The 25,326-nt window shown below is 41.0% G+C and overlaps 1 protein-coding gene across 2 annotated transcripts in view; it reads left to right on the forward strand.

Moving 5' to 3' along the window:
* Positions 1-17,119: 17,119 nt before the first annotated feature.
* The window catches only part of SPATA6 (spermatogenesis associated 6), a 181,915-nt gene continuing 173,708 nt past the window's right edge, over positions 17,120-25,326 (forward strand). For both annotated transcript variants that reach the window (XM_070368091.1, XM_070368092.1), the window contains exon 1: positions 17,120-17,430. In XM_070368091.1, coding sequence (XP_070224192.1) covers positions 17,380-17,430 — 51 coding nt within the window. In that variant the 5' untranslated portion in view covers positions 17,120-17,379. The remainder of the gene's footprint in view (positions 17,431-25,326) is intronic.

Consider the following 25,326-nt stretch of genomic DNA (forward strand, 5'->3'; position numbering starts at 1 on the left):
CAATGCCAAAGAATGCTCAAACTACCACACAAATGTACTTATCTGCCGGGAACCAGCCCCGGCTGATCCAGGGTATTCGAAGGAGAGACGGCATAGGCGAGGATCAGGATACAATAGCTTCAATTAGATATTAATTAAAGATATAAAGAGTAATAGAATAAGGATAGCTCAGTAGGAAAATTCAGTGGAGAAAAGAGGCTGAGTAGCTTGGTTTACGCGGGAGACCAATAAAACTTCAAGACAAGAAGTTTGCACCACTTACGTAGGCCGCAGGCGTCCTTCCGTTCTCCCGAAGGAGAGGAGACACTGAGGCCTCCCGGTCGGATCTTAGAAGCCCAGGCATAATTAGTAAGCATGGTGGGTTCCAAGGCCCAGATGGAGACTCAGCCAGAGTGAGAGAGAGAGCGACATGGGGAGACCAGTATTTCGAGAAACTGATCCCAATTCTTTATTTTCCATGGTCTACTTTTATACACTGAGATGTTATGCAAAAGTCACGCGGGGTCAGCAGTCCTGACTTTTATCAAAGTCAGGTGCTTCATACAAATGTATACAGAGGTCTTAGGGGTGTTACATCATCTTCTGGCCAGGGGGGCCTGCTGACAATTTACGACCCTCTCCTTGTGACAGCAATCAGTCAATCAGGACACTTATTTCTCCAGGGCTGATTATTCTCAAAACAGACGCCACCCAAATAAAGTTACATTCCTACAGGGTGAGGGTGTAGTGGGTTTTAGTTAAGGAAAGAATTTACTTAGCCTAAGGTCTAACATGATTAATATCAAAGGTTAATACTTATTCCTTCTATATATTCATTAATGTGTGTAAGGGCAGGGGATATGGAGACTTAGCAACAAACATTGGCTCAACAAATGAAAAACCCTTCACCAACACAATTTCTAATTAGTCCACTATACTTATACTTATAGTTTTCTAACTCTCTAAAGAACCTGTTTTTAGAGGGTTTAAAGCATCTTGTGCCTCTCACGGTTGGGAGGCTGTGAGCAATCACATGTGGCCGGAGGAGCCTGTCAGGCAGGCTAGAGAACCTTCAGAGGAGTTTGTAGGTTAAAACACTCTTGTCACACCCAAGAGTTTTTATTGACTGGAGCTCTAGGTTAACTCCTTCTCCGAAAGAGGTGGTGGGGGACAGCCCCCTGTAAAGTCAGAGATGTAGGAAAGAGCACAAAGTAGTAAAGTAGGCAGGCTCTGGTTATGGGGGTAGACGCTCGAGGATTTCCAGGGGGACTCCTGAGGCTCGATCCCGCCTTTGCGTATGTCGAGCCTCCTTCCTCATGACCTTTGCCATGGGCGGAGTACCTCACTCTGGCCCCCAACAGTTATCTCACATGCTAGTAAAGTAATGCTCAAAATCCTCCAAGCCAGGCTTCAACAATCCATGAATCATGAACTTCCAGATGTTCAAGCTGGACTTAGAAAAGGCAGAGGAACTAGAGATCAAGTTGCCAACATCCACTAGATCATAGAAAAAGCAAGACAGTTGCAGAAAAACATCTATTTCTGCTTTATTGACTATGCCAAAGCCTTTGACTGTGTGGATCACAATTAACTGTGGGAAATTCTGAAGAGATGGGAATACCAGACCACCTGACCTGCCTTTTGAGAAATCTATATGCAGGTCAGGGAGCAACAGTTAGAACAGGGCATGGAACAACAGACTGGTTCCAAATAGGAAAAGGAGAATGTCAAGGCTGTATATTGTCACCCTGCTATTTAACTTCTATGTGGAGTACATCATGAGAAATGCTGGGCTGGAAGAAGCACAAGCTGGAATCAAAATTGCCAGGAGAAATATCAGTAACCTCAGATATGCAGATGACACCACCCTTATGGCAGAAAGTGAAGAGGAACTAAAGTGAAAGTGATCAAACTGAAAGACGAGAGTGAAAAAGTTGGCTTAAAGCTCAACATTCAGAACACTAAGATCATGGCATCTGTTCCCATCACTTCATGGCAAATAGATGGGGAAACAGTGGCTGACTTTATTTTTGGGAGCTCCAAAATCACTGTAGATGGTGACTGCAGCCATGAAATTAAAAGACACTTGGTCCTTGGAAGGAAAGTTATGACCAACCTAGACAGCATATTAAAAAGTAGAGACATTACTTTGCCAACAAAGGTCTAGTCAAGGCTATGGTTTTTCCAATAGTCATGTATGGATGTGAGAGTTGGACTGTGAAGAAAGCTGGGTGCCGAAGAATTGATGCTTTTGAACTGTGGTGTTGGAGAAGACTCTTGAGAGTCCCTTGGACTGCAAGGAGATCCAACCAGTCCATTCTAAAGGAGATCAGTCCTGAGTGTTCATTGTAAAGACTGATGTTGAAGCTGAAACTCCAATACTTTGGCCACCTCATGCGAAGAGTTGACTTATTGGAAAAGACTCTGATGCTGGGAGGGATTGGGTGCAGGAGGAGAAGGGGACGACAGAGGATTAGATGGCTGAATGGCATCACCAACTCAATGGACATGGGTTTGGGTGGACTCTGGGACTTGGTGATGGACAGGGAGGCCTGGCATGCTGTGGTCCATGGGATCGCAAAGAATCGGACACAACTGAGCAACTGAACTGAACCGAACTGATGATTTTCATGATTGGCTTAGATCAGTTGTTCTGAATCCTGACTACAATCACCTGGAGAAATTGTAAAACTATAGATGCCTAAGCCTTGCTTCCAGGGCTTCCTAGGTGGCACAGTGATAAAGAATCTGCCTGCCAATGCAAGAGACAGAAATGTTACATTTCGGCCCTGGGTTGGGAAGATCCCCTGAAGAAGAAAATGGCAACCCACTCCAGTATTCTTGCCTGGAAAATTCCATGGACAGAGAAGCCTGGTGGGCTACAGTCCGTGGGGCAGCAAACGGTCGGACATAACTGAGCGTGCACACAGACACAGACACACAAGCCTTGCTCCCAAAGGTGATTTCATTAGTCTGGGTGGGCCAGATATATAATGTTAGGTATTGGCAACCATTATTTCTCATATGAGAGTTGTCAACTTTATTTTTAAAAATCCCCAGAACTTTGAGGGAGAGGTGAGAGGCCCACCTTGTTCTCTTGGGTAGACGCTGAGGGAGGAGTAATACAAAAAGAGGTCTTTGTGTTGGGGTCAAACTGCATGTCTTGTCCATAAAATGGGGAGAAACCCAGCTTATCTTCATTCTTGGTCCTTATAAGAACAGGGCAGATGAAGATGCCCAGAGGCACTGGCAGCCACATCTGTTTGAGAAAGGATATCTGAAATGGAATACACAGGGGTGCACAGGGCCGGAAGCCAGTCATTTGGTGCCAACATGGCCCTATGTTTTTTGTCTATGCTATCAATTAATACGCCTGATTTTTTTCCCCCAGGGACTGGTATTAAACTTATATTTGGGCTTCCCTGGTGGCTCAGAGGTTAAAGCGTCTGCCTCCAATGCGGGAGACCCAGGTTCGATCCTTGGGTTGGGGAGATCCCCTGGAGAAGGAAATGGCAACCCACTCCAGTATTCTTGCCTGGGGAAGCCCACAGACGGAGGAGCCTAGTGGGCTCCAGTCCACAGGGTCGCAAAGAGTCGGACACGACTGAGTGACTTCACTTTCACTTACACTTTGTTGAAACTTGCAGATGCCTAAGAAGGACTGGAAGAGGCTGCTTATCACCCAGTGTGACAAGAAACCACCCTCAATAGACACTGCCAAGGAATTAATTGTTCATTTCCCGAGAGCATGGCTTAACAAGTCCTTTGACACTATTTGTGTCGTGCTTTTTAAATTTGTAATTTCTGTTGCAAAATTAGTTCTGGGTTAGTTTAAGAAATTTACAGTCAGCCCATTAACTCAATTCACCTACAGTTCTTTTGGCTGGAGGCTGTGCCCTGCAGCTTGTGGGATCTTAGTTACCTAACCAGGGGACACGGGGACCCATCAATGAAAGCTCTGAGTCCTAACCACTGGACCTCCAGGGAATTCCCAATCCAATTTCATTAACTTGACCAAATCAGGTACTGTTATTAATTAACTACTGCTGCTATAAAAAATTATCACAAGCTTAATGGCTTATGTGTTGAGTCGCTGTCATTTCCAACTTTTTTGCAACCACAATGGATTGTAGCCTGCCAGGCTCCTCTGTCCATGGGATTTTTTTTCCAGGCAAGAGTACTGGAGTGGGTTGCCATTTCTTCCTTAAGGGGATATTCTTGACCCAGGGATCAAACCCATATTTCCTGTGTCTCTCACATTGGCAGGCATATTCTTTACCACTGAGTCACCTGGGAAGCCCAACACATTTTTTTAAAATCTGGTGGTCATGAGTCTGAAATGTCTTATAAATGAGTCTGATAAAATCAAGGTGTTGACAGTGTGGTTCCTCTAGACTCTCTAGGGGAGAATCCATTCCTTGCCTTTTCCAGTTCCTAAGAGCTGTCCTCATTTCTCAGCCCAGGGCCCCACATCACTTTTTTTCCCTCTGCTTCCATAATCACATTGCCTTCTTTCTGACTCTGATTTCTTCTGGGTCCCTTGTGATTACATAAGGCCCATCTGGATAATGCAGGATAATCTCCCTATCTCAATATCATTAACTTGATCACATCTACAAAGTCCTTTGCTATAGGAAGTAATATCTATATGTTCCATAGACATCTTTGGGAGACTATTATTCAGTTTACCACAAGTGCTCAGTGTTCCAGGAGCTTCCAGCTTGGTAGTCGTGGACAAAGACAAATGGTACATACATCAGAATATCCTCCTTCCCCCAACAACTAAGTCCAACATCACAAGAGGATCTTCCTTGTTCAGAAGTCTTCCCTAAGACTGATATGGCTTACAGTTGATGCAAAGCTCCTAGCCATTTGGGGACCTTTGCACATTGGAGACACTGTGGTTGAATCTCAAGACCATGACTCCCAAGTTGGAAGTAATGCTCAGTTCCAGCAGACCCAGTTTGTAACTTGGGCTCAGAACTTTGACAGTGTCTCCTCCCACTCTAACTTCTTGCTTGTCCAAAGCAAGCTGGCCTGTTACACAGCCATTTTCTCTAAGACTTTTATATGAAAAATTGGAAATGTTTCCTCATTGGCTTATTAATTTCTAAAACTCCATCAGGGGAATGGCAGCGTAATTATTATTGGCTGAACCAGCATATCTTACATAGGGAGGCAAGATTAATAAAACAAAATATTCTTTTGGGTACATATTATTATAGTTGCATAATGCATATCAAGACAAAGTACATTTTTCCAAGGGGTAAAATTCATACTGTTCTATATAAGAAAATTTTACCACAGGGCAACTCCTGCTTTATCTTTTCATTTCAAACTCTATCTGAAAATTTAAAAGTCTTGTTTCTCATAAACCTTCCACACCATGGTCAGTGATAAGCCTACAGTCTAGTGTTAGGGGTTTAGAAATAGTTCTATTTTAAAATACACAGAATCATTCTGAGAATCAAGTGGTAGAAACATACTTTCAGAAATAAATTCATATTCAGATGAAAGATCATAATAACATATGTAACAGATTCTATTAATATAACAGTTACTGCTGTCATCATGATTATCTGGTTGTATTGCATCTTAAACTAATTGGCATGTTTGCTTTTGATATTGTAAAGCTAATATGTAATGAGAGGCAGCATTTTATAACAAAAAGAAGGCTGCTTTTGGAATAGGGAAGACTAAGGTGTACATTCCTGTCGTGCCAGGTACTATCTGTGTGAGCACGGGTAAGTCTTTAGTCTGAGTTTTTCCTTCATTTCTTAAGTGAGGATTCAAGTACTTACCTTGTAGAGATGTGTGAGGTATATAATTATTCATATAAAATACCCCGTGCAATGCCTGTTTATAATGCACCATCACTGAATGGTTACTATGGCTATTTGTTTGGCTTATAACTAATGAAGACACTGACTTTGTTATTACTAAATCAATCCCTTTAGGAGACTGAACACAAATGAAAGATAATAGAGGTCTTTAAAAATGTCTCTGACATTCTGGCCATTTGGCCAGGGAGTCAGTTACCATCCTCCTTCATAAATGCAAAGTCGACTACATAAAAGAAAAAAAATAATTTATTCCCTCCAAGTATTCATCAAATGAGATAAGATCTCTGAGAAAGATTAAGGGCTTACATTTTTTATTAGACCTGCTTCCCATAAAATTTCATAGAGGATAAAAGGAGGGGAAGTGTAGAAGCAGCACTGTTTCTGTTTTATCTGCTACCTGCAGTTATAAATCTTCCTGAGATATCATTAATTATAGTGGTGCCATTCACAACGCTGCTATTCCAGGCCTGCTAGAATTTTTACTAAAAATTCTAGGACTGGGACTTAGAAATTTGCAGCTGAATTTTTGTATGAGGTTGAAACTTGAAGACTGTGACAGAAGTAACACGTTCAAACTATCACTATGGACTGAACGTCTGTGTCCTCTCCCAGTACACATGCTGAAACCCTAACCCCCAATGCAATGGATCCGTGGTTCACTTCAGTTCAGTTCAGTTCAGTTCAGTCACTCAGTCGTGTCCGACTCTTTGCGACCCCATGAATTGCAGCACGCCAGGCCTCCCTGTCCATCACCAACTCCTGGAGTCCACCCAAACCCATGTCCATTGAGTCGGTGATGCCATCCAGCCATCTCATCCTCTGTCGTCCCCTTCTCCTCCTGCCCTCAATCCCTCCCAGCATCTGAGTCTTTTCCAATGAGTCAACTCTTCGCATGAGGTGGCCAAAGTTTTGGAGTTTCAGCTTCAATGTCAGTCCTTCCAATGAACACCCAGGACTGATCTCCTTTACGATGGACTGGTTGGATCTCCTTGCAGTCCAAGGGACTCTCAAGAGTCTTCTCCAACACCACAGTTCAAAAGCATCAATTCTTTGGTGCTTAGCTTCCTTCACAGTCCAACTCTCACATCCATACATGACCACTGGAAAAACCATAGCCTTGATTAGACCTTTGTTGGTAAAGTAATGTCTCTGCTTTTTAATATGCTGTCTAGGTTGGTTATAACTTTCCTTACAAGAAGTAAGCGTCTTCTAATTTCATGGCTGCAATCACCATCTGCAGTGATTTTGGAGCCCAAAAAATAAAGTCTGACACTGTTTCCACTGTTTCCCCATCTATTTCCCATGAGATGATGGGACCAGATGCCATGATCTTCGTTTTCTGAATGTTGAGCTTTAAGCCAACTTTTTCACTCTCCTCTTTCACTTTCATCAAGAGGCTCTTTAGTTCCTCTTCACTTTCTGCCATAAGGGTGGTGTCATCTGCATATCTGAGGTTATTGATATTTCTCCTGGCAATCTTGATTCCAGCTTGTGCTTCTTCCAGCCCAGCGTTTCTCATGATGTACTCTGCATAGAAGTTAAATAAGCAGGGTGACAATATACAGCCTTGATATACTCCTTTTCCTATTTGGAACCAGTCTGTTGTTCCATGCCCTGTTCTAACTGTTGCTTCTTGACCTGCATACAGGTTTCTCAAGAGGCAGGTCAGGTGGTCTGGTATTCCCATCTCTTTCAGAATTTTCCACAGTTTATTGTGATCCACACAGTCAAAGGCTTTGGCATAGTCAATAAAGCAGATATAGATGTTTTTCTGGAATTCTCTTGCTTTTTCCATGATCCAGCAGATGTTGGCAATTCGATCTCTGGTTCCTCTGCCTTTTCTAAAACCAACTTGAACATCTGGAAGTTCACGGTTCATGTATTGCTGAATCCTGGCTTGGAGAATTTTGAGCATTACTTTACTAGTGTGTGAGATGAGTGCAATTGTGTGGTAGTTTGAGCATTCTTTGGCATTGCCTTTCTTTGGGATTGGAATGAACACTGACCTTTTCCAGTCCTGTGGCCACTGCTGAGTTTTCCAAATTTGCTGGCATATTGAGTGCAGCACTTTCACAGCATCATCTTCCAGGATTTGAAATAGCTCAACTGGAATTCCATCACCTCCACTAGTTCTGTTCATAGTGATGCTTTCTAAGAGACCACTTGACTTCACATTCCAGGATCTGGCTCTAGTTGAGTGATCACATCATCATGATTATCTTGGTCGTGAAGATCTTTTTTGTACAGTTCTTCCGTGTATTCTTGCCACCTCTTCTTAATATCTTCTGCTTCTGTTAGGTCCATACCATTTCTGTCCTTTATTGAGCCCATCTTTGCATGAAATGTTCCCTTGATATCTCTACTTTTCTTGAAGAGATCTCTAGTTGTTCCCATTCTGTTATTTTCCTCTATTTCTTTGCACTGATGTTAGGGCCTCTGAAAGGTAAGTAGGTCATGAGAATGGAGCCTTCATTAATGTGATTGTTGTTTAGTCACTAATCATGTCCAACTCTTTGTGACCCCATGGGTTGTAGGCTGCCAAACTCCTCCGCCCGTGGAATTTTCCAGGCAAGAAATCTGGAGTGAGTTGCCATTTCCTTCTCCAGGGGATTTTCCCCATCCAGGGATCAAACCTGTGTCTCCTGCCTTAGTAGGCAGATTCTTCACCACTGAGACACCAGGAAAGCCCCATTAATATGATTAATACACTAATAAAAGAGACCACAGAGAGTTCTCTCACCCATTTTACCATGTGAGGATACAAGGATTCTGGAAGAGCCTGGAAGAGGCTTCCACCAGAGCCCAACTGTGCTGGCACCCTGGTCTTGAATTCTTGCCTCAACAATAGTAAGAAATAAATTTCTGTGGTTTACAAGCCACTCAAACTGTGATGTACTGTTCTAGCAGACTTTAGTAAGACAGGAGCTGTGTGGAGAGAGCCTAGAAACTATGAGCAATTCCCTCAAAATTTCAATGATGAGGGATGAGCTTTACATGTGCAAGTGAGACCACCTCAGGCTTGCCACTTAGCAGCTGTTCCAGGGTTGGGAACAGAAGAGAGATACTTGAGATCAAGCAGTGCTGGGGGACACTGGAATTCTGAACTTTCCATTGTGGAGCGATCTATTTAACACTCTTAATATTCCTGGAATCCAGCTGATACACCAGGATGGCTGTACTTTAGAAGAAAGGACCGTGTCGTATAGTAAGGCCCACACTAGAGGGAAGAAGCTGGCACTAGTGGTAAAGAATCTGCCTCCCTGGAGGAGGAAATGGCAACCCACTCCAGTGTTCTTGCCTGAAAAATTCCATGAATACAGGAGCCTGGCAGGCTATAGTCCATGGGGTAGCGAAGAGTCAGACATAACTGAATGCCTAAGCACAGCAGCAGATTTGCCTTAAAGTCTATAACCAAGACTGACAAACTCATAGGAGAGACAGAATTTAGAAGTTGAGTTTTACCAAGTTAGAAGGGCTATAAAAACATCTTAGGATTTTCACATATCTGAAGTAACAAAGTATATCATTAAGTCTGCATCAGTTTAATTAAACTGACTGCTAAAACGACACTCTTCAGAGAAAAGATAATAGATAACCCAGAATCCATGATTTCACAATGTGTTATTCAAAATATCCAATATTCAATTTAAAAAACCACTAGACATACAAAGAAATGGGAAAATGTGATTATGAAACATGCAGCTAATAGGAACAGAACTTGATATGGTATAGATGTCTGATGTCAGATGTAAGACTTTAAAACAATTACTGTAAATATGTTCGAAGAATTAAAGGAAAATATGCTCAGAGGGTAAAGGAAAATATGATCCCAATGTATGAGCAAAACGGGAATCTCAGCAGTCATGTGGAAACTTAAAAGAAAGATTTAATGGAAATTTAATTAGTATACTAGATGAAACAGTAGTAAAAGCTAAACAGTATAGTAAATGAAATGAAAATTTTACTGAATGGCTTAACATAAGATTAGGGATGGCAGAAGGTGTTAGTTCCTTTGAATACAGATCAAAAAATTATACAATTTGAAAATCTGAAACAAAAGATTGAAGAAAAATGAAGAGAACATCAGAGATCTGTGGACAAGAGTAAACATGCAGTCTATTATATGCTTTTATGATCCATATTCTAAAATCAAGAAACAATGACAAAGGGAAATTATAGGTCCAATATTCATATGAACACAGATGAGAAAACCTAAATAAAATATTACCTTTAATCATATAAAAAGCATATTTACAAAATAACGAAGTATAAGACAACAAGAAAGGTATAATATCAGGAACCAGTAACTCAATGTAATTCACTTTGCACATAGGCTAAAGTTGAAAGCTCACATGATTATCTCAACAATCAGTATAGAAAGAGCACTTGGCACTTTTCAACACTTACTACTTTTGCATGAATCACCGACTCGATGGACATGAGTTTGAGTGAACTTCGGGAGTTGGTGACAGACAGGGAGGCCTGGTGTGCAGCAATTCGTGGGGTCACAAAGAGTTGGACACGACTGAGCGACTGAACTGAACTGAATAAGAATTAAGTTCATACAAAAAATAGAAAAAAAACACTATAATGAACTCCAACATACCTACCATCAACAATTAGAAGGATAGTTTGTTTTATCCATACCTCAACCACTGTTCAACACTAACAGCTCCCACCTCCACTGGAAGTTTTTGGAGCAAATCCCAGACATCATATTTCATCCATAAATGCTTTAGTGTATATGATATTATAAAATATATAGGCTCTTTTTTTAAATAACTAGATCCCAGCACCATTCCATTCCTAAAAAAAAAAAAAGATTTTAAAAATTATTTAAGATTATCTTAAGTAAGTCAGCATTCAAATTTCTACTCTTGCTTCATAAGCACTTCATATTAGACTGTCTTTTTCACTCTTTTAATACACAGGGTCCACAGGGTCTCTTTTTTGATTTTTTCCTTTGCAATTTGTTGAAAAAAATCATATGGTCTTCATTTTGCTGCTTAAATCCCTATGGTTTTATTTAACAAGTTAGTTACTTTAAACATTATATTTCCTGTACATTGGTGATATATTTGGATGCTTTGGTGAGATTCAAGTTTGATTCTTTTGTCATGAAAGTTCATATTTTATTGTACCAAAAGGGATATAATGTCTGATTTTCTCTCTTTTTGTGATATTAAGATTGATCAATGTGTTTGAATGTTGTCACACTGACCCAACCCATGATAAAAATCCTTTTCAGCTTTTCACTAATGGTTTTAGTAGCCATGAATATTCTAATTCTTCATTCTCTCTGTTCATTTATCACTTGGAGTCTTCTATAAAGACCACTCATCAATTCTTTGGTCACCCTGGGGTATAATTCCAACAAGAAATTCAGTATGAATGCTTGCTTCTTTCTTTTTATTTATCAAATTAGAGAATGAGTTGGTTCTTAAATTACTCAAAGCTGACTCATGCCTTTCTTCCCCTTCAAGTATTTTTACCAACTCAAGGATTTTTAACACATTTGATGTATTTTGATGCAATGTGTGTGTGGTCAGATGCTCAGTTGTGTCCAGCTCTTTGAGACTGCATGGACTCTAGCCTGCCAGGCTCCTCTGCCCATGGAATTTTCCAGGCAAGAACACTGGAGTGGGTTGCCATTTCCTTCTCCAGGGGATCTTCCCGACACAGGGATTGAACCCATGTCTCCTGTGTCTCCTGCATTTGCAGGAGGATTCTTTACCACTAGCACCACTTGGGAAGCAATTTGATGCAATACAATTATAATTCCTTTTGGGCTTCCCTTATGGTTCAGCTGGTAAAGAATCCACCTGCAATGAGGGAGACCTGGGTTTGATCCCTGGGTTGGGAAGATCCCCTGGAGAAAGGAAAGACTACCCAGTCCAGTATTCTGGCCTAGAGAATTCCATGGACTGTATAGTTCATGGGGTCGCAGAGAGTCGGACACGACTGAGCAACTTTCACTTTCACTTGGTGCTTGTGGGAGACAGAATAATAAGCCCCCAAAGATGTCCATATCCTAATCCCTGGATCTATGAACATGTTATCTTAAGTGGCAAAGGGAGAATTAAGTTGACACATGGAATTAGAATTGTTAATCACGTGACCTTGAGAAAGGTGATTATCTGAGTGGCCTCACTGTAATCGTAAGAGTCCTTCAAGGAGGAAGGAGGGAGACAGAAGAGTAGGTCAGAGTGAAACAAGTTGAGAACGACTTGACTCTTCACTGTTGGCTTTGAAGATGGAGGAAGGAGATCATGAGCCAAGGAATGTTGGTGGCATCTGGAAGCTGAAAAGGAAACAGGTTCTCCTAGAAAGGAACCCAATAAAATCCTTTGATTTTAGCACAGGAAGACCTGCATCAGACTTCTGACCTACAGAACAGTAAGATAATAAACATGTATTGTTTTCAACCTCCAAGTTTGTAGTGATTTGTTATGGTGGCAATCAAAATGCAATACAGTGCTTATCATCTCTGCAATAAAAAAAAATCAATAACAATGGAACAGAGAAACTATTCCAAATAGTACAAGTTTAACAGATTTGGCAGATTAAACTTATAAAAATAAAAATGTCTCTACAGTTGCAATAATTAGCAAATATAATGAAAAGTAAGAAACTGTTTTCAATAGTAAAAAGAAAAAAAACTATAATTAAACACCCAGGATTAAGTAGACCTTTATGCAGAAAATTTGAAAACTCTAGCAAAGAATATAGAAGATGAACTGAGAGAGAAACATTTTATGTTCTTGGATAGGATGATGCAATATTACAAAGATGTCAGTTCCCCAAATTAGTCTATAAATTTAATGTATCACAATAAAAATTCCAGTTGAACTGCATGAGAAACTTGATAAGCTTACTCTAAAATAAAAAAAGAATAAAAGATCACAGAGTTAAATAAATCGAGAAAGATGGAGAAAGAAACTTGCTAAATGGGGTATTAAGAAGCCTAGTAATAATGCAGTGTTTTACTATTTCAAGAAAGACAAATAGAACACAAGAACAGAATAGAAATCTTTAAGACAGAACTTTGGGTAGTTAATGTATGATACAGGCAGTGCCACAAATCAATGAGATAAAATATAAAATGTTTAGTAGATATTGTTGGGAAATCTAGCTTATTCAGGAAACAAAATAAAACCGGGATCCTGGATTTCTATCCAAATATCATGAGATCTGTGGAAAATAAAAACTCATATACACTCCCAGTAGGAATATTAATTGATACAACAACTTTGGAAAATGGTGTGTCATTACTTATTAAAGTCCCACATGTGCAAAACTTAAAACCCAGTCAATCCACTCCTGTAGCATATATGCACTAGTAGACATGGACTAGAATGTCTACAACAACATTGTTGTTAACAGCTAAAAACGGAAACAGTACAGGTAACCATCAATGCTGCTGTTCAGTCTCTAAGTCACATCTGACTCTTTTTGAACCCATGGACTGTAGCATGTCGGGCTTCCCTGCCCTTCACTATCTCTCAGAATTTGCTCAAACTCACTTTCATTGAATCGATGATGCCATCCAATCATCTCATCCTCTGTTATCCCTTTATCCTCCTGCCCTCAATCTTTCCCAGCATCAGGGTCTTTTCTAATGAGTCAGCTCTTCACATCAGGTGGCCAAAGTATTGGAGCTACAGCTTCATCATTAGTCCTTCCAATGAATATTCAGTGTTGATTTCCTTTAGGCTTGATCTCCCTGCTGTCCAAGGGACTCTCAAGAGTCTTCTCCAGCACCACATTTCGAAAGCATCAATTCTTTGGTGCTCAGCCTTCTTTATGGTCCAACTCTCACATCCATACATGACTACAGGAAAAACCATAGCTTTGACTGTATGACCTTTGTCAGCAAAGTGATGTCCCTGCTTTGCAACATACTGTCTAGGTTTGTCATAGCTTTTCCTCTAAGGAACAAGTGTCTTTTAATTTTATGGCTGCAGTCACCATCCACAGTGATTTTGGAGTCCAAGAAAATAAAATCTGTCACTGTTTCCTCTTTTCCCCCATCTATTTATCATGAAGTGATGGGACTGGATACCATGATCTTAGTTTTTTGAATGTTGAATTTTGAGTCAGTTTTTTCACTCTCCTCTTTCACCTTCATCAAGGGGCTCTTTAAGTATAACGAAATCAATGTATATTCTTGTGTTATGTCAGACATATTTCACCGTCCAATCATGGAAAAAGCTTCCTGTTACACAGCATCAACATTGGGAGAATCCTACTGCGTAAGAGTGATAGAAGCAAGTCACAGAATACATATAGTATTAATTACGTCTATATCACATCAATAACAGAAAAAAGTTAAATAATTTTTTGATTAGAAATGCAATCATGAACTCAAAAGTATTTAGAAAACCAAGGGAATTATTGTGACAAAGTCAGGGTAGTGGTTACTTTCAGGGCAAGGAAGGCAATGAAATGTTTGGGACATTTCTAAGACGCTGGTAATGTTCTATTAAGCTGTATGTTAGTTGCACAGGTATTGCTGTATTGTTATTATTGTTTAAGATGAAATTGGTTTATATACTTCTGTATGTATAATGTATTTCACACTAAGTTTAGTTCAGTTCAGTTGCTCAGTCATGTCCAATTCTTTGCAACCCCATGGACTTCAGCACGCCAGGCCTCCCTGTCCATCACCAACTCCCAGAGCTTACTCAAACTCTTGTCCATTGAGTTGGTGATGCCATCCAACCGTCTTATCCTCTGTCGTCCCCTTCTCCTCCTGCCTTCAGTCTTTCCCAGCGTCAGGGTCTTTTCAGATGAGTCAGTTCTTCACGTCAAGTGGCCAAAGTATTGGCGTTTCAGCTTCAGCATCAGTCCTTCCAATGAATATTCAGGACTGATTTCCTTTAGGATAGACTGGTTGGATCTCCTTGCAGTCCAAGGGACTCTCAAGAGTCTTCTCCAATACCACAGTTCAAAAGAATCAATTCTTTGGCCCTCAGCTTTCTTTATAATCCAACTCTCACATCCATACATGACTACTGGAAAAACGATAGCATTGACTAGATGGACCTTTGTTGGTAAAGTATTGTTTCTGCTTTTTAATATGCTGTCTAGATTGGTCATGGAGAAGGCAATGGCAACCCACTCCAGTACTCTTGCCTGGAAAATCCCATGGACAGAGGAGCCTGATAGGCTGCAGTCCATGGGGTCGTGAAGGGTCGGACACGACTGAGCAACTTCACTTTCACTTTTCACTTTCATGCATTGGAGAAGGAAATGGCAACCCACTCCAGTGTTCTTGCCTAGAGAATCCCAGGGACAGGGGAGCCTGGTGGGCTGCCGTCTATGGGGTCGCACAGAGTCAGACACGACTGAAGCGACGCAGCAGCAGCTAGATTGGTCATAGCTTTTCTTCCAAGGAGCAAGCGTTTTTCATTTTATGGCTGCAGTCACCATTTGCAGTGATTTTGGAGACCCCCAAAATAAAGTCAGCCACTCTTTATACTGTTTCCCCATCTATTTCCCATGAAGTGATGGGCCTAGATGCCATGATCTTAGTTTTCTGAATGTTGAGTTTCAAGCCAACATTTTTACTCTCCTCTTTCACTTTCATCAAAAGGCTCTTTAGTTCTTCACTTTCTGCCATAAGGTGGTATCATCTGCATATCTGAGGTTATTGATACTTCTCCCGGCAATCTTGATTCCAGCTTGTGCTTCATCCAGCCCAACATTTCCCATGATATACTCCACAGAGAAGTTAAACAAGCAGAGTAATAATATATAGCCTTGATGTACTCCTTTCTCAATTTGGAACCAGTCTATTGTTCCATGTCCATTTCTACCTGTTGCTTCTTGACCTGCATACAGATTTCTCAGGAGGCAGGGAAGGTGGTCTGGTATTCCCATCTCTTTCAGAATTTTCCACAGTTTGTTGTGATCTACACAGTCAAAAGTTTTGGTGTAGTCAATAAAGCAAAAATAGATATTTTTCTGGAACTCTCTTGCTTTTTCAATGATCCAGTGGATGTTGGCATCTGCTAGATGCCAGAGATCTCTTCAAGAAAATTAGAAATACCAAGGGACCATTTCATGCAAAGACGAGCACAATAAAAGGCAGAAATGGTATGGACCTAACAGAAGTAGAAGAAGAGGTGCCAAGAATACACAGAAGAAGTATATAAAAAAGATCTTCATGACCCAGATAACCATGATGGTGTGATCACTCACCTAGAGCCAGACATCCTGGAATGTGAAGTCAAGTGGGCCTTAGGAATCATCACTTCAAACAAAGCTAGTGAAGGTGATGTAATTCCCGTTGAGCTATTTCAAACCCTAAAAGATGATGCTATGAAAGTGCTGCATTCAATATGCCAGCAAATCTGGAAAACTCAGCAGTGGCCACAGGACTTGAAAAGGTCAGTTTTCATTTCAATCCCCAAAAAAGGCAATGCCAAAGAATGTTCAAACTACTGCAAAATTGCACGCATCTCACATGCTAGTGAAGTAATTCTCAAAATTCTCCAAGCCAGGCTTCAACAATATGTGAACCATGAACTTTCAGTTGTTCAAGCTGGACTTAGAAAAGAGAGGAACCAGAGATTAAATTTCACCCTAAACATGGTTTTAAAATGATTGATTTGAGCAAAATCTTAGATTCGTTTAATCTTTGACAGTCTATGGCTCAGGTGCTTCACAACTAGATTTGTAGGCACTTCATTGACAGTTCAATTTAAAACAATAAACACTGTTGGCACTTCACTGACAGTTCAATTTTAAACAATTTAAAACAATATACTCTGGGATGCATATAGTTATTAGACACGAATCCTTGAAGGGAAGGTGGATGCCGTAACAAAAAAGTCACAGAATAGGAGATTAGGAAGAGATAGGTGATTTGACTGACAACCCTCTTCTCAGGGAGGAACCAGAGTTTTACAGGAGAGTTCTTAAGGTGCAATCTTGGTTATAACTTTGAATTGAACAAGGATCTTCTCCAACCCTGTTTTCTCATGCTGGCTTTGAAAACTATATCGTGAAATTCAAATAAGAAAACGAAAAACCATTATAATTCTTTATAGTTGGAGACGCCACTACCACAAGTTGCCACTGCCACGCTGGAACTCAGGGCTCTTGAGTCCTCCTCCCTGCCCTGCATACTGTGCTATTAATACAGCTATTCTCTTCCTCCTCTGGATTTGGGCTCGTAGTTTGACGTCACAGACGAACTGCCCCGCCCACCCTGACTCTTCGGCGGCCCCGCCTCCTCGCGCGGCCCTGCCCCTCCTGGCGTTCGCCAAGCCCCTCCCCCAGGCCATCGTACTCTAGAGGCGGCTCCCGCGCGTTCCCGCCGGGCTTCTCTTCCGGCCCCGCCCCTCCCAGCTGCTATGACAACGAGTCCGCGCCCCGCGCACCGCTGCTGCTCGGGCGGGACCCAGGCTGGACCGCGGGCCCCGGCCTGGGGGCCACAGCCGTCACCGCCGCCGCCACCTCGTCTCCTCCCCGTCCTAGCCCCGCCCTGCGTCTCCTCGCCTCCCTCGGGTCCGCGGCCGGGGTCTGTCCCCGCCGCCCCAACCCCGCCCGGATGCCGAAGGTGAAGGCGCTGCAATGCGCCCTGGCGCTGGAGATCCGCTCTGTGAGTACTGGTCGCGGCCCCATCGCCGCCGCCCGGGTGTCGTGAGCCTCGGGAATTTACTCGGGACGCCGCCTGTGTTTACTTCCGAGAACCCAGGTTCACCTAGAAACTTCCTCCACCCTCTGAGTCATCCCTGTGGAGCCCTGACCCCGTGTCACTTGGGTCTTCCTTAGCCTCAAAAATCATGAATGCCCTCCCACTCCAGCCACACAGAGTTCTGATCCCCACCCCTCAGCTCCCCTAACTTCCTCTCAGCTTCCAGTTAGAGTTTCTTCACATCCTTTCTAAACCACTTTTGAAAGTCCTGCTCTCCGCGTGCTTAACTTTCCATGGATTGGGGTAGGTGGGTAGGGGTTTCTTTTAAAAATTCCTCTTCTCTGCTCCTGTTCTTTTCGTGAGAGATTATTACTGACCTGAGTTCTCCCCAGTCTTAGGGGCGGGGACTGGGGGTGGATTTCTTCTCAAATCAGTGCTGGTGGATTCCTTCGAACTGTTTAGCAAGCTTCTGATTAGTGAAGGGGCCTTTCCTCTCAAATCTCCAAAGTAGAATCGCTGCACTCCACAACCGAAGTGTGTCATCATTGCGCGCGGCAGCTTGCCATCTCCGCCCCCCCCCCCCGCCCCCCGCCCCGCCACCCCAGGGCCACCCCTCAGAAACCGTTTCAAGTTCCTGCAGTCCCCAAACTCTCCCAATGTTGAGAGGGATCCCCGATCCTCCCTTCACTCCAAGAAAGGCACCAACGTTAAGAGGAAACTACTCATTCTCTCAACTTGCTGGAGACGACCCGCAACCCTACGGAAGAGATGCCAAAGAGGGTCCTGTCCCCGACGTTGCTGTGGAAGTCCAGTTGAGGCAGAGAACTCCCGTGTCCTTCCTCAAGAGAAGGGCCCAGGACCTCTCCAAGCTCTGAGCAAACACCGTCCCTCTGAACAATCTCAGAGGACCTTCCTAGGGGTTTTGATCTCCTTCCCCTCATTCTTTACAGAACCCTCCTTTCTCCTCTTAAGACGAAAGCCCAGCTTCTCTCTTCTAGAGGAAATCCACCCAAAAGTCTTTCCATACCTCTGTTTTAGACCTGTAAGCAGTTTGGAAACACAATTCCTCCTCCTTCAGTCCTTTTTTTTTTCTTTTTCTACTTCTTTAAGTCCTTTTATTTCTCAGCTCTTTCATCTCCCAGCAAAACTGTGTGTGTGTGTGTATGGGTGCATGGATGTGTGGTGTGTTTTAATACTTTACATAGCCAGTAACTCCCCTTCCTTCCTGCACACCCTGTCATCCAGGCCCCCCGCCCCCCAACCTCTCCGAAAGCATCCCCTGCTTTCCTGTCTATTCTTCCTCACATTACAGTGAGGCCAGTGAGGCACAGCCCCTGAAACCTCCAGGGAAATCACAAGACTGTCTTACATCTTTTGCTGGGTCTTAAAGAAAGGAAGGCCGGGTAGGGCAGAGTGTGAGGCAGGGGTGAAGAACAGAGTTTCTGGCTCCCTTGTTTTATGTTTAAGGCTGCAGAGATTTTATTCCTTGCAATGTCAGAAACTCTGTAGTTTTGGTTTCAGATGCTTTTCTAATCCCACAGCTGCCTTTTTGTAAAGGAGGATTCATTTGGCAAAAGAATACACAAAGCTTCCTGAACTGCTTGGCAGTTAGTAAAACTCTGGAGTTCAGCCTCTCTAGACTTTGTTTCTGGCTGCTTCCTCCTGTGCTGACCAATGGAGTTTAGCAGCCTGCGGAGAGCAGCTGCCTGATGGGCTGGCTGTTGCATCCCTTCCTTGGCCAATCCATTCTTGCTTAGAGGAAGTATCAGTGCTTTGTGGTAACTGACTACTGCTTGAAGGGGTTGAAGAGAGAAAAGTTATTTCACCAGCCTTTCTCTCCAGTATTATCAGAGGGAAAGTGAATGACTATACAGTGGAACTTTGTTGTTCATCGTGGCTTAAGAAATTATGCATGTGGAAACATTCCTGGTTTTTTTCAACAAACATTTGAATCAAGAATTTTACAGTTCTAAGAAATCTTAACTTTCATTGGATTATTATTATTATTATTATTTTACAGATGAGAAAATAGCATGACTATTTTTAGGGGCAGATCTGCAGCAACAGGCTAAGATTTCTGACCAGCAAAAGCCCCATTAAATTACTCTGATGCTCAGAAGGAGCAAAAAAATATATATATAAAAACTGTTAATAATCATATAGGTTAAACAAGCTTGATTCAGCTTTGATTGAATAGAGGAATTATATGAGCAAAGATATTTTTAACGTCTTTTCAATTTCATTTTTTTTTTCAATTTAATTCAATTCTTTACATTTATGGGTTAAAAGTCAAAACTGTATAAAATGATACATTCCAAGAAGTCTCACTTCCAGCCCTATTCAAACATATCTTCCATCTATTTTCATCTGCTCTAAGAAACCATTTTTATTGATTCTTCTAGTATTTCCTCTTGTAATATAATCTCATTGGATACACACACACAGTACACTGCCCCTTCCCATATATATTTTTTACTTTCCTTTCTTTCCTTCATGATAGATAGCATATTACATAAGCTACTCTGCACTTTGGTTTTATACTTTCTATAATGTATCCTGAAGATCACTCAAGATCTAAAAAAGTTGACATCTTCTTTTCCCCCTCAATTTTTTACTGACATTTTCCCAAACATACAGAGTTGTTGAGAGAATAGTACAATGAGTAGCTATATCCCATGACCTGTGTTCGTTAGTTTGATATATCTGTAAATTTGTATATTTATAATAATTTTTTTGCTAAAATATGACAGAATTGTTGCTATGAGAGTCCTAAATACTTTAGTATATGTCTTCTAAAAATAAGAACATTGCTCTACATAACCTCAAGACTATTATCACAGCTATGATAATTATCGATGCTTTCTTAGTATCTAGTCCACTTTCAGGTTTTCCTCATCGTCACAGAAATGACTTGTATAGTTGGCTTTTCCAAACCAGGATCCAATCAAAGTTTACATGTTGCATTTGGTTGTTAGATCATTTTAGTTCATTTTGATATAAAGCAGTTCTACTTTTTCTTTTCCACAATGTCTTTTCTTTTGTGGATTTAGATAAATTCATACACTTTTATATAACCATTATTCAAATCAAGGTTTAGAACTCTTGCAGCACCCCAGTAAATTCCCTTGTTCCTCCTTTTAAACCCTGCACAAAGGGAACACTTACTCTGATTTCTGTCACTCACCACAGATTAGTTTGCCAGTATTTGAGCTTCATATTAAATGAGCTATATGCTGCTGCTGCTGCTAAGTCGCTTCAGTCGTATCTGACTCTGCGACCTCATAGACAGAAGCCCACCAAGCTCCCCCAACCCTGGGATTCTCCAGGCAAGAACACTGGAGTGGGTTTCCATTTCCTTCCCCAATGCATGAAAGTGAAAAAATAAAGTGAAGTCGCTCAGTCATGTCAGACTCCTACCGACCCCATGGACTGCAGCCTACCAGGCTCCTCTGTCCATGGGATTTTCCAGGCAAGAGTACTGGAGTGGGGTGCCATTGCCTTCTCCGAAATGAGCTATATAGTGTATAATATTTTCTGTGGGCTTCTCTTGCTCATTGTATTTTTGAGACTCATCCATGTTGCTGTGCTTATCAGTAGTCATTCCTTTATATTGTGTAGTAGCTATCATATGGTTATATGGTTATATATATCATATATATATATATATATATATATATGGTTCACAATAGATTTCTATCATATGGTTCACACCAGATTTTGTTGTACACCACAGCATGTTTATGCCTTCTCTTTATTGTTGATTATTTGGATTGTTACCAGGTTGTGACTGTCTTGGATAAAGCTACTAGGCACATTCATTCCTGAAAAGGTCTTTTTATGCACATTATGTTAAGGAGACCAGACTCGGATACAGAATATCCCATGTTATTGTCTGATTTTTTTTTCCCATTGTGGTGACATTTAATTTGCTCTTCTAAACTGCAAATTAGGTGTTTAATTTCTACTGGCTTATTGAAAATGTGGCACTTCATTTTCTTCTCCCCTTTCCATGTTTATGTTTTGTTGCAGTCTTGTATTTGTGGCAAGCTCATCTTTGATACTGTGATCACATGAGAGCAAAAATGAGTAAACAGGAAAGGTTTTGGTGTATAACACAATATTTTGAGTTGCTCAACAGAACCAAGATTTGAGAGAAAATATATTGCTGGGAAAGAAAGTGTGACTTTTCTCAAGGAATCTTGGGAGAATGATATAATATGCCAAGTAACTCAATTTTAAAGAGCAGCCAAAAATTATATTTCCTATCACTTACACTTTTGATATTTGAAACAAATGTGATATAAAAAAGTATATTTACCACTGCTTCTCTCTACCTTCTTCTTATTCAGTAGTGCAGTTTCCATGAGATTTTTTTTTTTAGGAATATAGACAGAAGAAATTGGAGGTATAAGAGTAAAGCCCAATGCCTGGGCAGTAAAACCAGCCAATTTGCTTTACCTGAATAGTGTCAGTTTGGAGTTAGTCAATATTATATAATTCCCATTTTTTCTTCTCTATATTGACCTCACCTTGTTACCTCAGTCACCTCAGTCACATTACTGACAGCATTGAAACAAACAGATCTAGGTCCTTTTCTGTTACTATTCATCTGATCGTCTGTGATGGTCATCTGGTTTCCTTACTCAGTTATGCTGCAGTTGGTATTTCCCTGGAATACAGACTTTTTAAAACTTTGCCTATAAAGTGCTTCAGACTTACAGAAAAAGAAAATCTAAATACTGTCATCCTTCACCACCCTGATTTAACAAATGCTCATTTTACATTTTCTGAAGATTTTTGTTTTTAAGAAAATGTTACAGATCTAGTTTAAGGCCCTTTTGCACCTCTTTCTGAGTCCAGTTTTCCTCCCTCCCTTCCTAAAGGTAATGTAATAAATATCCTGAAGTTGGACTGTGTTCTTTTCATTCAGGTTTTTTACAGTTGCTACATATTTGTGTACGCATACATAATCTGTATACTATTGCTCTGTTTTAAAATCTTACACAAATGGTTTAATACTGTAGGTTCTTGTTCAGTCACCAAGTTGTGTCCAACTCTTTGCGACCCCATAGACTGCAGGAAATAATGTAGGTGCCTTCTGCAAATCTGTTTTCCCACTTCACTGTTTCTAAAATTTGTCGCCAAGTGTTGATTCTTGCAAATCTAGTTCATTTCCTTAATTGTTAGATTTTGTTGTTGTTGATGTTGTTGTTTAGTTGCTAAGTCACGCCTGACGTTCTTGTGATTCCATGGACTATAGTCCGTTAGGCTCCTCTCTCCATGGGATTTCCCAGGCAAGAATACTAGAGTGGATTGCCATTTCCTTCTCCAGGGGATCTTCCCAACCCAGGGATAGAACCCGTATCTCCTACATTGGCAGGCAGATTCTTTACCACTGAACTACCTAGGAAGCCCTGATTGTTGCACAATGCTGTATGTTTGCATTAGAGATTTAATTCTTATTCCCCTATTGATGGACTTTTAACTACCAGTGTTCCTCTTTTTGAATATTACAGATAGCATTGCAGTGAGAATATTCGTACATATCTTGGTGTCCATGAATCTGTTGTTCTCAAGGGCTGGTACTATGCCCTAGGGATCATTCTAAGAATTTGTTGGCTACCTGTGTTTGTCATAGTGGTTGCAGTGTGTGTGTGTGTTGGGGGTGTTTCTGTTGGTGTTGATTGTCTGTTATTCTGCATGACTTGAATATTCCCTTGAATATATATCTATACATATATATGAAAGCCTGTTTATGATTAGAGATTAAGAATCTAACTCTGTTTTATGTATAAAGACAGACCTTTTGTGTGTGTGTATGTGTGTCTGTATGTGGAAAAGTTTTAAGTACAGTGACTTTTCCAGTGATGCAATTATCATCTAAAGTGAGGAAAGAGTGTACTTTGTTTTGTTTGGAACTCTGTTAAGAGTTTACTTTTTCAGAAAATCATAGCATCACTGGCAGCTCTGCTTAAATTGAGTTGACATGGAACAACAGACTGGTTCCAAATAGGAAAAGGAGTACATCAAGGCTGTATATTGTCACCCTGCTTATTTAACTTATATGCAGAGTACATCATGAGAAATGCTGGGCTGGAGGAAGCACAAGCTGGAATCAAGATTGCCAGGAGAAATATCGATAACCTCAGACATGCAGATGACACCACTCTTATGGCAGAAAGTGAAGAAGAACTAAAGAGCCTCTTGATAAAAGTGAAAGAGGAGAGTGAAAAAGTTGGCTTAAAGCTCAACATTCAGAAAACTAAGATCATGGTATCCAGTCCCATCACTTCCTGGGAAATAGATGGGGAAACAGTGGCTGACTTTATTTTTTCAGGGCTCCAAAATCACTGCAAATGGTGATTGCAGCCATGAAATTAAAAGACGCTTATTCCTTGGAAGGAAAGTTATGACCAACCTAGACAGCATATTAAAAAGCAGAGACATTGTTTTGCCAACAAAGGTCCGTCTAGTCAAGGCCATGGTTTTTCCAATGGTCATGTATGGATGTGAGAGTTGGACTGTGAAGAAAGCTGAGCGCTGAAGGATTGATGCTTTTGAACTGTGGTGTTGGAGAAGACTCTTGAGAGTCCCTTGGACTGCAAGGAGATCCAACCAGTCCATCCTAAAGGAGATCAGTCCTGGGTGTTCACTGGAAGGACTGATGTTGAAGCTGAAACTCCAATACTTTGGCCACCTGATGCGAAGAGCTGACTCATTTGAAAAGACCCTGATGCTGGGAAAGATTGAGGGCAGGAGGAGATGGGGACGACAGAGGATGAGATGGCTGGATGGCATCACTGACTTGATGGACATGGGTTTAGGTGGACTCCGGGAGTTGGTGATGGACAGGGAGGCCTGGCGTGCTGTGGTTCACGGGGTCGCAAAGAGTTGGACACGACTGAGCGACTGAACTGAACTGACAGCTACCATTCGGCATTTGAAACTGACCAGTTCATGTTGATTCTGTGAATAGGTGCAAAGAGTGTATCTTGAAGCCTAGTCCTGTCTCAGGATTTACACACAGACATATGTAATTATAAAGTATTTCTGTATTTTTTTCAGTTTTGGCATTGGTTTATTTTTTCAGTTATAGGTATAGATAAACTACAAAATGTTAGTTGTAAAAGCAGGATTTTGGATCTTAGAGACATCCAGTGCTCTAGGGTATAGATTTAGAAATGAAACTATTGAATCTTAGGGAATTGTGTTAATTTCGTAGGGCTTCTATGAGAAATCACCAATATAACTTGTTGATTATATGTAATGTAAATTTCAGAGATCTTCCAGTTGAAGATAATTTTTTCACTTTGTTTTTGCTCTTTTTAGTAATGCCTTTTGTTTTCATTTTCTTTGTTCTTTTTGTTGTTGTTGCTGATAAAGAATGCCACTGAGTCCTTAACTTTTTATGGAACTATAGCATATATTTAGAAAGTGTACATATGCAAAGTGTATAATTACCACCCAGATGGATAGTTAGAATAGTATCAGCACTCCAGGTTGCTTCCTTGTGCTCCATTCCTTTTGGCTACTCCACCTCCACTCTTCTCTTCCCAGAGGTAACCACTATGTTAACTTCTATCTCAATGTATTTTGAACTTGTAATGTCAGTTTCTCTGTCTCTCTCTGTCCCTCCTTTCACTCCCTGTCTCCTTCGACTTTTTTCTGTGACTTCTTTGTGAGAATTCATCCATGTTGTCATGTGAAGCAATAATTCTTTATCCTTTCTATTGTCTCTTCCCCAACTCTATTGATATATAATTGACACATAGCATTATATGTGTTTAAAGTGTACAGTATGTTGATTTATGTTTATAAATTGCAAAATGATTGCTACCAAAATATTAGCTACTATCGCCA

The sequence above is a fragment of the Bos mutus genome, chromosome 3 (assembly GCF_027580195.1).
Source record: "Bos mutus isolate GX-2022 chromosome 3, NWIPB_WYAK_1.1, whole genome shotgun sequence".
Classification (NCBI taxonomy): Eukaryota; Metazoa; Chordata; class Mammalia; order Artiodactyla; family Bovidae; genus Bos; species Bos mutus.